The sequence below is a fragment of the Xenopus laevis genome, chromosome 3S (assembly GCF_017654675.1).
Source record: "Xenopus laevis strain J_2021 chromosome 3S, Xenopus_laevis_v10.1, whole genome shotgun sequence".
Classification (NCBI taxonomy): domain Eukaryota; kingdom Metazoa; phylum Chordata; class Amphibia; order Anura; family Pipidae; genus Xenopus; species Xenopus laevis.
In genome coordinates, this window is record NC_054376.1 from 7,542,588 (window position 1) to 7,557,750 (window position 15,163).

Sequence of the window (15,163 nt, forward strand, 5' to 3'; positions counted from 1 at the left end):
AGGGGTTCTGGACAAGCAAAGGGGCACGACCAGATAGCAAAGTCTTTGGGCAGAAGGTCATGGTACAAGGCAGAATCGTAATCAGGACAGGCCGAGTCGAGGCAGGCAGAATACAATGAAGTCAGGCAGGCAAGGGTCAAACCAGGAAATCAAGCCGAAGGGTTAAACAGGAACAGAGTGGAACAGTGGTGGTTCTAATATTTGGTGTTTTCAGTATTGGTTTCTTCAAACACATAATAATTACATAAAATAAGTAAGCCGATCTTTCCCATTCCCTTTCCTTCCAACCTTCCCACCGTGCAACAACTGCCTATCTACGTTGGGATGCCCCTGACGAAGCTGTGTAAGTAGTGTGAGTAGCTGCCACTCTTCCCAATGTAGGTAGGCAGTTGTTGCACGGAGGGAAGATTGGAAGGGAGAGCCATAAAATGGCTTTTGGTTTTCAACAACAATTACATTCAGTGTAAATTTGCAACGAACGTATATTGAAATGTTGCTTAAATTTACATTTACTTTCCTTAGGTAAAAACATTATTGTTAAGTGTATATCCCCCTCAATGTTTGCATTGGCCAAATACAAAGAGCTAATATATTGTTTATTTAAAGGGCACCTTTTGGGCAAAAATAGTAACCGTAACCAAAGATGTGGGCTATAGAGCCCGAACTCCGGTTGGGGGTAACAGTAGTTTTCTATTTTTGGGGGAGATCCTGGAGTGAGTGGCCATGTCAGCCAAAGAGAATGCACATAATGAGCAAGTCACGGCACTCACACATTATGAGCATGCTTGTGACCCAACATGGCTGCTCTTCGGAGCTCCCCCAACAGTAGAAAACTTCAACCAGACAGTGGGCTCTATTTATAAAAAAAAAATAAAAATACTACTGTTACCCCCAATGAGAGTGTGGGCTTTTAGCCCGCACCTTCGGTTGGGGATAGTATTTTTGCCCAACAGGTGCCCTTTATGTGGATCTTCCAAATAAAAGACTTACATGTAAGACAAACCAAAGCCGCTCTCACTGTCAGATCCACGCAGCGCACCCAGCGATCGTGCACGTGTAAAGTGGCGGCCGGGACTATAATCTCTGCGGCAACGTAGAATTGTAGGGCGAAGGTGATGAAAATGCCAAACGTGTAGAGTAGTTTCACTGACTGGTAAAACCTGAGTAATAATTAGAAACACAGGGTGGCATGTTAGATAGTACAATAACTCCTTACTCTGACACTTTTTTATGTAAAGCCAAGTAATGTTTGATTTTTTTGTCAGAAATATAGATACAGAGTGAATGCCTGGTCCAAATATTTACTGAAATGATTTAACATACGCCTGTCAAGTTGAACTCTCAGCCTCAGGGCAATGGCATCACCATAGGACTGCGGGGGCCAGTCGCAAAGTCTTCTCTCTTGCCCTAGATCAGGAGGGCCAATACTTTACTTATGCGAGGTCTACTTTTAGTGATGTTGTCCCATTGTTGTGTTGTCCATGTAAATATTACTTAAAGGAGAAGGAAAGCTCCCAAAGCAGTTCATTGTCAATAGATTAGCCACAATACTGAAAGCTATAACACTGAATTTATTCTGCAGAATGCTTTACCATACCTGAGTAGACAGCTCTAGAAACTCTCTCGTTGTGTTTAGGATATCAGCTGCCATATTAGCTTGGTGTGACATCACTTCCTGCCTGAGTCTCTCCTGCTCACTCATAGCTCTGGGCTCAGATTACATCAGGGAGCAAAGGGAGGGAGAGAGGAGCAAACTGAGCATGCTCAAGCCCTGCCCTGGAGGTTTAAGCTGAAAACAGGAAGTCTGATACAGAAGCCCATGAGTACACAATAGAAGGAAAGAAATGTTGTGTTTCTTTTGACAGAGGACTCAGAGCAGCATTACTTTGAGGGGTTATTGGTGTATTTAGACTTTTCTGATAAAGCTTACTTAGTTTTGGCCTTTCCTTCTACTTTAAATGCTGATTAATGGGAAATATATATTGCTATATTTAATAAACAATCTATATCTATCTATTTCTAATGTTACTGTAACCTAATAAATATCTGAATAAAAAGCATGAACCAGGAGGGTGATTTAGACAACCTTTTGGGCACCCCTGCCCTAAATTGTACTCCAAATCTGTGTCAGACAATTCATCTGTTTCTGGGCATGTTCACTTTGTCAAGGGAACCGCCCCCCAAAATTTTTTATAAATATTAGGGATGCACCTATTCCAGGATTAGGTTCGGAATTCAGCAGGATTTGGCTCAATCCTTCTGCCAGGCCAAACCAAATCCTAATTTGCATATGCAGATTAGGATTCAGAATCAGTTTTCACCCAAATCTCTCGCAAAGGATTTGGTGCATCCCTAATAAATATATGAATATAGTACCCCCTCTTGTAAAATATAAGGATATTATAAGTTACCGAGGAGTTGCACGACCATATAATAAATATATAATACACAAAAGCCATGAATATCTTGTAAATTATATCCTTATAAATGGTGAATTCTGATGTCATCAGTTATAAACGGTTTCAGTCACATGACTCACTAAAATTTGTGTATTATAATAAATAAAGTACCCCCAGTTGCAAAATATGAGGATATTAGAAGTTACCTTGGAGTTCCATGACCTGTATAAAAACATATATGGTCATGAAACTCCTCGGTAACTTAGAATATCCTTATATCTTACAAGAGGGGGTACTTTATTCACTATATATATCCTTTTATACAGGTCATGGAATGCCGAGGTAACTTCTAATATCCTCATATTTTGCAACTGCGGGTACTTTGTTTATTATAATACACAAATTTCAATGAGTCATGTGACTGAAATGACATCAGAACTCACCATTTATAACTGATGACATCAGAACTCACCGTTTATAAGGATATAATTTACAAGATATTCATGGCTTTTGTGTATTATAGATATATATACACACTTTAATAGAAGGTACATTTAACATATACTGCTAGACATAACTGTTACTAACCAACACATTAATATATTCTTTGTGTGCAGATGGTCCCTTAAAGGCTGTAGGATTCTATAAACTTACCAACAGTTGGGTAAATTGAGCGTGATGCTGGCCTGTATGCTGGATCCAAACCGTAAGAATCCCAGGGTACCCATGCTGATGTATAGGATTGTCACAATGCCCATTCCAACATAAAGCACTACAGGGAACTGATGAGGGATCTTCATTTTATTCTCCAGTGGAAGGACCTGAAGTAAAAGCAAATGTCAACCATAGTAAGATATTTATAGATTGCGCACTGCAGAAGCAAAAATAGAACATACAGTATAAAAATCTAGATAAATAATTGATAGAAGAAAGGCAGCAGAACAGCAGACAAAACCGGGTTATTTATAGTAAAATTCAGAGATGTCAGACTGTAAACCAGGAGTAAAGGATAACTAAACCATTGAAATAAGTGAATGTAAAATGAATGAAGGTGCTATTCTAAGAGATACATGTGCTGTTGAAGGATAAGTAAAACTTTAAAATAAGCGAATATAAAATTGATGAGAGTGCTATTCTGAGCACTTTTGCAATGTACATTCATTATTTATTTTCTTTTTGTTCCAAGATATTAAGGGATACATGTGCTGTTAATATGAATGAATTTTGTTACAACAGCGCCACCTGCTGGTCAGTTTCTGACCAGGCTGATCACCAAGTAGTCAAGGAAGTTGTCAGGAGAAGGAAAGAGGCTGCTCTGATGTTCTTCTGCTTAGGAAAACAATTAGAAACCTTTCTCAAATCTTTTCTAGGCAGAAAAATAGAGCAGCCTCTTTCTTTCTCCTGACAACTTCCTTGACTACTTGGGGGTCAGACTGGTCAGAAACTGCGGGAGAAGTCAGGACCAATGAGGAAGCTTTGGGTAAAAGTCCAAGTACAGCGGTATCCAACAGAATAGGAATTTAGGGAACCCAGGAACACAAGTCAGGAATTCCTATATTTGGGCATCGAACCAGTGACCTGGAAGCCCTTTTATTTTCAACGTTCGCGCCGGGCACGTGACTTTACCCATGTGGGTCTTGGATGCCACCATCTTGGATGCAGCTGCGCCAGAGGCGTGAGTAACATAGGACGCTCCTAAGAGAAGCAAGGCATTGTAAAGTCGGGGGGCAGCAGGCCCGTAAAGATTGTGTGGAAGTAAGCCTGAACCAATCGACCCGTGAGTTTGAGGCCAGCCAACACAATTACATCATCAAAGTCAATGCATTGCTGTATGAACGGTATGAATAAGTCCTATATGATTGCCCTATTGCAGGAACAACCAACATCGCAGCAGAGTCATTTCTAGAATTTGCTCAACACAAATAATTGCAAGAAACTAAATTATACCTGATTATATCTTAGCGTGGGGCTAGCTTTAGTTCTGCAAGCAGATGCTGTTTAGCAGATGGAATGGAGCAATATTTTTCCCTACAGAACTATACATAAACGGGTGATATACAGCAAAATGTCTCCTAATGTCATAAGCAAACAGAGCCAATGTAGGTCTACAAACCTTTGATCAGTAGGTGGAAATGGAAAACTAGCCAATTGCGCATCGTAATTGGATCGTTCTGCCATACGGCCAAACGTTCAGATTGCCCCCGATATAGCCATACTTGTTAATGGCATATCGTGGAAAGATCCGCTCGTTTGGCGATATCGCCAAACGAGCGGATCTTTGCGTCTATGGCCACCTTAAGAGTCAACTTTTTATTTAAATGCCCCCGACACTGCTAGGAGGAGCTCCCGGTTCGAGCAGCCATGTTGGGACACACATATACGCATAATAAGCGAATGCCGCAAGCCTGCTCTTTACCAGTTACCAGTATTGGTACCGTCTTGCAGCAAATCATGATATAAAAATATTTGGGATGGGGCTTGACCAGCATTGGTCATCAGTTATAAACGGTGAGTAGTGATGTCATTTTTGTCACGACTCATTAAAACTTGTTTATTATTAGGGATGCACCAAATCCACTATTTTGGACTCAGCCGAACCCCCGAATCCTTCGCTAAAGATCCGGCTGAATATCAAACCGAATCCTAACTTGCATATCCAAATTAGGGGTGGGAAGGGGAAAATATTTTCTACTTCCTTGCTTTGTGACAAAAAGTCATGAGATTTCCCTCCCTGTCCCAAATTTGCATATGGAAATTAGGATTCAGTTCGGCCGGGCAGAAGGATTTGGAATCCCGCTGAAAAAATCCTGGATTCAGTGCATCCCTATTTATAAATAAAGTACCCCTTGTTGGAAAATATTAGAAGTAACCTCAGAGTTCCATGACCTGTATAAAAGCACTCGAAGTCCTCTGTGACTTATAATATCCTTATATTTTACAATAGGGGATACTTTATTCTCTATATATATTTGCTTTTGGAGTTTCTGGCTACTGTGGGCTGTCTCTCAGTTGTATGTAATACACTTGATCCCTTGAAAGTAAGTTTTGGTAACATTAAGTGCCTATTGGGATATTGGATAATTGTTAATGTATCGAGTGAAGCTTGGCAACATGGCCTATTGAATGCAGCCAGATGTTCCTTGCAACGAAGGTGGTCCAGGTTGGGGCCCCCCCAACCAAACTAACATACCCATTATTGTGTAGTATCTGTTGCATTAGAGTACAATACTCTGCATGCTACTATTTCCATTTCTACAGAGTGCACCAGGGCCTGAATTGGGAAAGGCTTGCTTCTATGTCCATTTGATGAGGAAATGGCTAGCAGTACTGCCCAGTAGTGATCTGAACGATCCGTATGCATGCATTCCGGAGCAAAGACGTAGCTTGCACATCCAACCCGGGCTAGAGTCCTGCGCAGAACCAATTTGTTAAACCCGACCCGCGACCTGCACCCTGACCCACATACTTACCTGCATGGACCCACAAGTACTTTATCCGCAACCTGATCCGCTGACCATCAAGAAACAGGAAGTGCTGTCATTGTAAACCGGAAGTGACATTATTAGAAGTAGGCGTGGTCATAAAAAAAGGAGTAAAACAGGAAGTGCTGTCTTTGTGAGCCGGAAGTGACGTCATTAGAAGTAGGCGTGATAAGAAAAAAAGGCGTAAAACAGGAAGTGCCAAACCGGGACCCGCAAACCCAGAGAACCGCTTCTATACCAGCTCCCAAAACTTCTACCTGCAACCCGCAGGGTACCTCAGGTTTTTGCAGGTCCCAGACCCGCTGCAGGACTCTACCCTGGGGTGTAACTACAGAGGAAGCAGACCCTGCGGTTGCAGAGGGGGCCAGGGGTATAAGGGGCCCAGAAAGGCCAAAATGAGCAACTTTCATATATCTTGGTACAATAGGTTAACTTACCAATGTTTTGGGGCCCCAAATTGAATTTGTTGTGGGGCCCAGTAACACCTAGATATGCCATTGCATCCACCAGTACAAGATTAACCTCATTGTGTTGCGGCTGTTTGATGAGGGGCAAGGGGCGGCTGTATGTTTTTCACTCCAGATGAAGGTTTCTGTGTGAGACCATTTTGCATTTACATTTTTGGTCGCTGTATATAGTGTGCATCGTTTGGAGTAGATAAATATATGACATATAAATATATATATCTGCAGATAAGCAGGATGATAGTTCTACGCACACAAATTATAGATAACAGCCTGAAAGAGAAACACAATATGTGTAGCATCATTTCCATGTTCAGGTCTGTCTAGCATTGTCTGGAGCTTGCGTCATGTTATACCCGAAATCATCTCTCAAATGTGCTACATATTGCTCAGCCAATCCAGCTCTATCATTATTTGCCAGTTTCTCCTGTTCTCTTTGAATAACCAATCAGGAGCCGTCCGTCCGAGAGCTGATAAACAATTCCCAATGTCTCCTCTAGAAGGGTCCCATAATTATACTTAGGGATGCACTTACTCTCCCCATGGGGGACATGAATAACAAACATGCGTATCTATGTATTCAATTCAATATGTTGTCCTTCATGGGGCAATTCTACTTGCCAATCATACATTTAATTATTTGCTGAAATCCCGGCAACAAAAAGAAATCAAACCTGGCAAAGCTTTGCATGAGAAAACATATAAATATGGACAACACTGTATTATCCTCCATATAAATATGGAGGATAATACAGTGTTGTCCATCAACAGACATGCTTGGGTGAGACCATAGCATTGCTCATATTCTTTGTTAAAGGAACAGTTCAGTGTAAAAATAAAAACTGGGTAAATAGATAGGCTTGGCAAAATAAAAAATGTATCTAATATAGTTAGTTAGCCAAATATGTAATGTATAAAGGCTGTAGTGACTGAATGTGTAACATAATAGCCAGAACACTACTTCCTGCTTTTCAGCTCTCTAACTCTGAGTTAGTCAGCGACTTAAAGGGGGGCCACATGGGACATAACTGTTCAGTGAGTTTGAAATTGATCCTCAGCATTCAGCAGCAACAGGTTTAACCCATGTGCCCCCCCCCCAAGTCGCTGATTGGTTACTGCCTGATAACCAATCAGTGGAAACCAAGAGAACTGAAAAGCAGGAAGTAGTGTTCAGGCTATTATGTTACACATCCAGTCACTCCAGCCTTTATACATTACATTTTTGGCTAACTAACTATATTAGAAACATTTTTTATTTTGCACAGCCTACCGATATCTATTTACCCAGTTTTTATTTTTATACTGAACAATTCCTTTAAAAAGATACTGTCATGGAAAAACGCATCAGTTAATAGTGCTGCTCCTGCACTGAAATCCGTTTCTCAAAAGAGCAAACCGTTTTTTTATATTTAATTTTGAAATCTGACATGGAGCTAGACATTTTGTCAGTTTCCCAGCTGCCCCCGGTCATGTGACTTGTGCTCTGATAAACTTCAGTCAGTCACTCTTTACTGCTGCACTGCAAGTTGGAGTGATATCACCCCCCCCAGCAGCCCATCAGCAGGGAAGGTAACCAGATAACAGCTTCCTAACACAAGATAACAGCTGCCTGGTAGATCTAAGAACAACACTCAATATTAAAAATCCAAGTCCCACAGGGGCACATTCAGTTACATTGAGTAGGAGAAACAACAGCCTGCCAGAAAGCAGTTCCATCCTAAAGTGCTGGCTCTTTCTAAAAGCACATGACCAGGCAAAATGACCCGACCCCGCAGCCCGAACCACAACCCGCATATTAACCCACTTTAATCCACTATCCGATCTAGACCCGCAACTGCCTTATCCACAACCTGACCCGCAACCCGCCGACCACCAAACAGGAAGTGATGGTGCTGCAAACCGGAAGTGACATCATAAAAAGTGGGCGGGGACAGAAACAAGTTATGTAAAACTTTAAAAGGAGTAAAATATAGACAATATTACATAAGATAAGAAATTTAGATGAGACCCGCATCTATACCTGCACCTAAAAATATTCCCCTCATTCCGCAGGGTACCCACTTTTTTTGTGGGTAACCCGCAGGTACCCAACCCGCTGCAGGACTCTAGCCTACACACTGCAGGACTCTAGCCTACACACCAATATTATAAATTAAAAAAAATACACTTGTTGGTTCAGGAATCAAATTTTACATGGTAGAGTGAATTATTTGAAGTGTAAACAGCGTAATTTAGAAATAAAAACGACATCATAAAAATCATGTCAGAATCCCTTTAATGTATTTGTTAATAGGTTACACTGAATAATTTCCTGATATTCTATGATCATTTTGCCTAATTGCTCATATTTAGCGATGGGTGAATTTATTCGCCAATCGCGAATTTCTGTCAAAAACGGACGCCGGCGTCAAAAACGAGATGTTGGCTCAGTTTCACAAATTTTCTGCAGTTTCGCGAATTATGCGGGAAATTTTTCGGCGAAGCAAAACGTCGCAGATTCGCCCATCACTACTCATATTGTTGCATTTTCACTGTATTACTCTAAAAACTAGTTGACTGGTTACCCTTCCATTAGTGCATAAATATACAGGTATAGGATCCCTTATCCGGAAACCCGACATCCAGAAAGCTCCGAATGTCTCCCATAGACTCCATTTTATCCAAATAATATAAATTTTTTAAAAATGATTCCTTTTTCTGTGTAATAATAAAACAGTCGCTTGTACTTGATCCCAACTGAGATATAATTAATACTTATTGGAAGCAAAACCAGCCTATTGGGTTTATTTAATGTTTACATGAATTTCTAGTGGACTTAAGGCATGAAGACCCAAATTACGGAAAGATCCATTATCCGGAAAACCCCAGGTCCGGAGCATTCTGGAAAACAGGTCCCATACCTGTACGTTTAAAGAATTCAGGTTACAGTTATACAAGATACAGACTAAGACAACAACTGAGAGGAGATGTGGAATCCAACCAATGAAGAGTTATCCAATCAAATTCCCAGTCACACATTCTACATGCCAGGTATGCCTGGGGAGCAAAATTAGAACTGGTAGAATGTACCGTATATACACGAGTATAAGCCGTCCCGAGTGTAAGCCGAGGTACCTAATTTTACCTCCAAAAACTGGGAAAGCTTATTGACTAGAGTATAAGCCGAGGGTGAGAAATCCAGCAGCTTCTGGTATGTTTCATTTAAAAAATTAATTTAGGGTTTCTGCTCCCATTGTAGGTGCCGGCGTCTCGTTTTTGGATGCCGGCGACCATTTTTTGCGCTTGACCCGAGTATAAGCCGAGGGAGAGTTTTTCAGCATATTTTGGGGGCTGAAAAACTCGGCTTATACTCGAGTATATCCGGTACTGAAGCAAAATGAAGTATTGCAGAATACAGTTGAGACTAAACTGAATGATAACATTGCTGTGCCCTGTATTTTACACTGAAGCTGATTGAAACTGAAATGACATACTATTTCCATTAGACCCCAATTTAGGGTTCAAATTGGCATGAAATGACACAGAATACCAATTAAACATTGATTCATTTCTGGCTCAGGCATGACTGTAATTTATAGGAGGAAGTACTCTCACATTTCTATGTCACATTGTAATTTACATACAGGCAAACATACATTATAGGCTGAAAAAGAAACCATTTTTATGCTGCATCTTACTAGGGGCGCACCAGTTCCATAATATGGAATAATCCAAATCCGAATCCAAAACATAATTTTAATATTAACACATTTTTTTTTTAGAATGCAAGATCGGTCATCCAGAGCATTCAATTACAGTTCAGATTTGATTCAGCTGAATGCTTAGTATTCGGCCAAAACCAAAATACACAAAAAAGTGCTAGAGTGTGGTCAAATCCTGGATTCAGTACAACCTTACATGTTACCTACCGTGATGTCCTTTAAATCAATTCTTCAGCTTGTCTCAGTGTCAGCAAATGTATGCAAACTGGACAATTCTGTACAGATAGGTTCCTCTGATCTTTAAAGGAGAACTAACGCTTAATTAAAGAAGATGGAAATGTTGTACATGATGTTTTGTGCTTCTGTACCAGCCCAAGGCAACCACAGCCCTTTAGCAGTAAAGATCTGTGTCTCCAAAGATGCCCCAGTAGCTGCCCATCTTCTTTTCTGCTCATTCACTGCACATGCTCTGTGCTGCTGTCACTTACTGAGCTTAGGTACAATATACAGTTCCCATAGAATAGAATTGTCACAGTATAAGGCTGATTATTAGCCTTACAGATAATACAGATAATTACTACATGGCAGCACAGAAACCAGTGCAATTAGCATCAGAATTTAATAATCAGCAAACCTGTAGCATCAGCTTATATTACAGCCAGGGAAGCTCATTTTGTGCTGGATAATTAGTGACGAGCCCTAAGCTTAGCTTCTCAACAGCCAATCAGAGCCCACTGAGCATGTGAGTGTCAAGACACTTTCCAAGATGGTGACCCCCTGTGACAAGTTTGAAGTCCTGGATCATTGCTGCTATTGACAAGCTGGAACTTTAGCCTTGTGCAATAAGATATAAAATATGGCATTTTTGGCCATATTCATTTTTAGGGTTTAGTTCTCCTTTAAGCCTGGACCAAGCCCACTTTGTTGATGTCACAAATGGGTGGATTAAAACTGTGACATCATCAGGGAAAGAGTTTGTGTGAATGCTTTACTAACAAGGCAGTCTGACCCGCCTGGGGCATGGTTTCCCAGCTCTACTCCCCAAACTGTGCGTCACTGGTTGTTTCTAATCCCACCTAGTATTTTAGTCATTTTTTATTCAGTAATTTATATAAGTAACTTTTTTTATCAAGCCAATTATCTGGGTTCTCCCAAGTGGATGAATGAGATGAAAGGAGGAGATATCATATGGAAGGAACTTATAACTAGTGATGGGCGAATTTATTCGGCCGGCAAATAAATTAGCGAATTTACTGCAAATTTTCGGCGACGTCCAAGTTTTTGGACGTGGGCGACAATTCCAACGCTGGCGACAATTAAACGCACGCCCATTGACTTTAATGCAATTGGACAAAATAGGTGTATATCAAATTGTCGTTGTTGCTGGCGTTAAAATTAGCAAATTTTTCTCTGTTTTGCGAATTTCACTGGAAATTTACAAATTTTAAGAATTATTGGGCCTTAAGCTAGAGTCTTGCAGTGGGTCGGGTACCCACGGGTTACCCGTAACAACCTGCGGTACCCTTCGGGTTGCAGGTAGAAGTTTTGGGAGCAGGTATAGATGCGGGTCGGCGGTTCTCCGGGTTTGCAGGTCATGGATCGGGTCACAAGTCTTCTCAATAGCGAGTTTTACTCCCTTTTTTTTCTGATCACGCCTACTTCGAATGATGTCACTTCCAGTTTACAATCACATCACTTCCCGTTTTACTCCTTTTTTCTCATCATGCCTACTTCTAATGATGTCACTTCCGGTTTACAATGACAGCACTTCTTGTTTCTTGATGGTCAGCGGGTCGGGTTGCGGAGAAGGTACTTTCGGGTCATGTAGTGGGTCCAAATGGGTAAGTATGCGGGTTGTGGGACCGTTGCGGGTTGCGGGTCGGGTTTAACAAATTGGTGCCGCGCAGGACTCTATTTTAAGCCAAAATGGTCACTTACTATGAGGCCACTGAGGGGAACATCAATGAGAGTGGAGGGCACCATGTTGCTCAAGAATCCCTGGTTGGGGATCACTGTCCAAAGTGAAAGCATTGTAGTATATAATGTATAGTATATATATAATAAAGGTGGTTATACACAGATACCTAGTGTACAAACCTATAAAGCCATTTGCACACCTATGACAATTCCACTTACTGTATTTAAAGGGATACTGTCATGGGAAAAACATTTTTTTTCAAAATGAATCAGTTAATAGTGCTGCTCCAGCAGAATTCTGCACTGAAATCCATTTCTCAAAAGAGCAAACAGATTTTTTTATATTCAATTTTGAAATCTGACACGGGGCTAGACATTTTGTCAATTTCCCAGCTGCCCCAAGTCATGTGACTTGTGCTCTGATAAACTTCAATCACTCTTTACTGCTGTACTGCAAGTTGGAGTCGTATCACCCCCTTCCTTTTCCCCCCCAGCAGCCAAACAAAAGAACAATGGGAAGGTAACCAGATAGCAGCTCCGTAACACAAGATAACAGCTGCCTGGTAGATCTAAGAACAACACTCAATAGTAAAAACCCATGTCTCACTGAGACTCATTCAGTTACATTGAGAAGGAAAAACAGCAGCCTGCCAGAAAGCATTTCTCTCCTAAAGTGCAGGCACAAGTCACATGACTTGGGGCAGCTGGGAAATTGACAAAATGTCAGATTTCAAAATTGAATATAAAAAAATCTGTTTGCTCTTTTGAGAAATGGATTTCAGTGCAGAATTCTGCTGGAGTAGCACTATTAACTGATGCGTTTTGAAAAAAACATGTTTTCCAATGACAGGATCCCTTTAAGCACAAGGTCAATGTAGATATTAGCCAGCCAACCAACTGGGGGATGTTCACACATTATTTGATATAATGGAATTCAGTATAGGCATGATTCAAAGATCTTGACATTACCCCGTGCTAGAGTGTCTTGCATGCAGCAGCCAACATTCAACTCACATGAATTGTAGGTTTGTATAAACACAGCAAGGTTAAGTCCACTCGAAAAGGTTTGCAATGAAGGAATGCAAGTCTATAAGATGCCACTGTGACAATGAGAAGCTTAATTAGCAGCTAGTTCCTAATAAAACGCTGAATGTACATCAGAGACGGCATTCAATAGCCAGAAGGCTCTACAAAGAATAAAATGGCCTTCAACACAACCAAGAATCTACAATTTAATTAAAGGCTCAAAGAAATGAAGGCTTTGAAGTGATATGTCGTAGAAATTTCATTCCACGTGTGCAACCACTTGACCACTTGATGGCCTTATCCTTAAAGGGATCCTGTCATTGGACAACATGTTTTTATCAAAACACATCAGTTAATAGTGCTGCTCCAGCAGAATTCTGCACTGAAATTCATTTCTCAAAAGAGCAAACAGATTTTTTTATATTCAATTATGAAATCTGACATGGGGCTAGACATTTTGTCAATTTCCCAGCTGCCCCAGGTCATGTGACTTGTGCCTGCACTTTAGGATGGAACTGCTTTCTGGCAGGCTGCTGTTTTTCCTTCTCAATGTAACTGAATGTGTCTCAGTGGGACATGGGTTTTTACTATTGAGTGCTGTTCTTAGCTCTACCAGGCAGCTGTTATCTTCTGTTAGGGAGCTGCTATCTGGTTACCTTCCCATTGTTCTTTTGTTTGGCTGCTGGGGAGGAAAAGGGAGGGGGGTGATATCACTCCAACTTGCAGTACAGCAGTAAAGAGTGATTGAAGTTTATCAGAGCACAAGTCACATGACTTGGGTCAGCTGGGAAATTGACAATATGTCAGATTTCAAAATTGAATATAAAAAAAATCTGTTTGCTCTTTTGAGAAATGGATTTCAGTGCAGAATTCTGCTGGAGCAGCACTATTAACTGATGCCTTTTGAAACATTTTTTTTCCCATGACAGTATCCCTTTAAGGAAACATTAATGGAATGGACAAGAGCAGATACAACATATTTATCAATTGCTCTTCCTTCAGATTACGTATTCTGTAACTTGTTTGGAATTCAAGCCACAAATAAGAAAATCAGAATGTAAGGAGACCCTTCATTCATTCATTATTCTGATATCTACATTTTATGGTATTTCAGGATTGTTTCCACAAGCACTGCCCATCTTGATAAAGAATGGTCACCCAATGCTTAAGCATGACTTGGACATTTAAAGGATGAATAAACCATTAATATAAGTGACTGTAAAATTGATGAGAATGCTATTCTAAGCACTTTTGTCATTTACATTCATTATTTATTTTCTTTTTATTCCAAGATATTAAGGGATACATGTGCTGTTAATATGAATGAATTTTGTTCCAACAGCGCCACCTGCTGGTCAGTTTCTGATCCGTCTGACCACCAAGTAGTCAAGGAAGTTGTCAGGAGAAAGAAAGAGGCTGCTCTGATGTTCTTCTGCTTAGAAAAACAATTAGAAACTTTTCTCAAATCTTTCCTAAGCAGAAGAACATCAGAGAACATCTACTGACAACTTCCTTGACTACTTGGTGGTCAGACTGGTCCACCTGACCAGCAGGTAGCGCTGTTGGGGCTAGACATATTTTCAGTTTCCCAGGTGCCCCCAGTCATGTGAATTGTGCTCTGATAAACTTCAGTCACTCTTTGCTGATGCACTGCAAGTTGGGGTGAAATCACCCCTCCCCCAGCAGCCCATCAACAGAATAATGGGAAGGTAACCAGATAACAGCTTCCTGGTAGTTCTAAGAACAGCACTCAATTAGTGATGTGCGGGCCGACCCGATACCTGCGGGTCAGGTGTGTTCTGGTGATCTCGCACACTTCTTCTCGGGTGGCGCGGTGCTCTCCCTCGTCAAAAGCTGGCTTAAGACTTCCGGGTTCATCTTTTATAGATGATGCGCCTGCTCGCCCCGCCCCCTTTTGTCATCAGCGGGGCAGGTCAGCGCGGGTCTATAAAAGCAACCAGGAAGTGCGGATGGGGGCGGGTACGGGCTAAGAGAAGGCGGGTTATGTGCGGGTCGGGGAAATTCTGACCCGCACATTACTACACTCAATATAAAAAAAATCTAAGTCCCACTGCGACTTCTTCAGTTACATTGAGTAGAAGAAACATTAGCGTATCAGAAAGCAGTTCTGTTGTGAAGTGCTGGCTCTTTCTGAAAGCACATGATGAAGCAAA

The 15,163-nt window shown here is 41.1% G+C and overlaps 1 protein-coding gene across 2 annotated transcripts in view; it reads right to left on the bottom strand.

Annotated features, from left to right (window-relative positions):
• The window catches only part of slc36a1.S (solute carrier family 36 (proton/amino acid symporter), member 1 S homeolog), a 46,056-nt gene that overhangs the window by 14,618 nt on the left and 16,275 nt on the right, over nt 1–15,163 (bottom strand). For both annotated transcript variants that reach the window (XM_018254860.2, XM_018254861.2), the window contains exons 9-10: nt 3,054–3,220; nt 991–1,160 (exon numbers count right to left, since the gene is read on the bottom strand). In XM_018254860.2, coding sequence (XP_018110349.1) covers nt 991–1,160; nt 3,054–3,220 — 337 coding nt within the window. The remainder of the gene's footprint in view (nt 1–990; nt 1,161–3,053; nt 3,221–15,163) is intronic.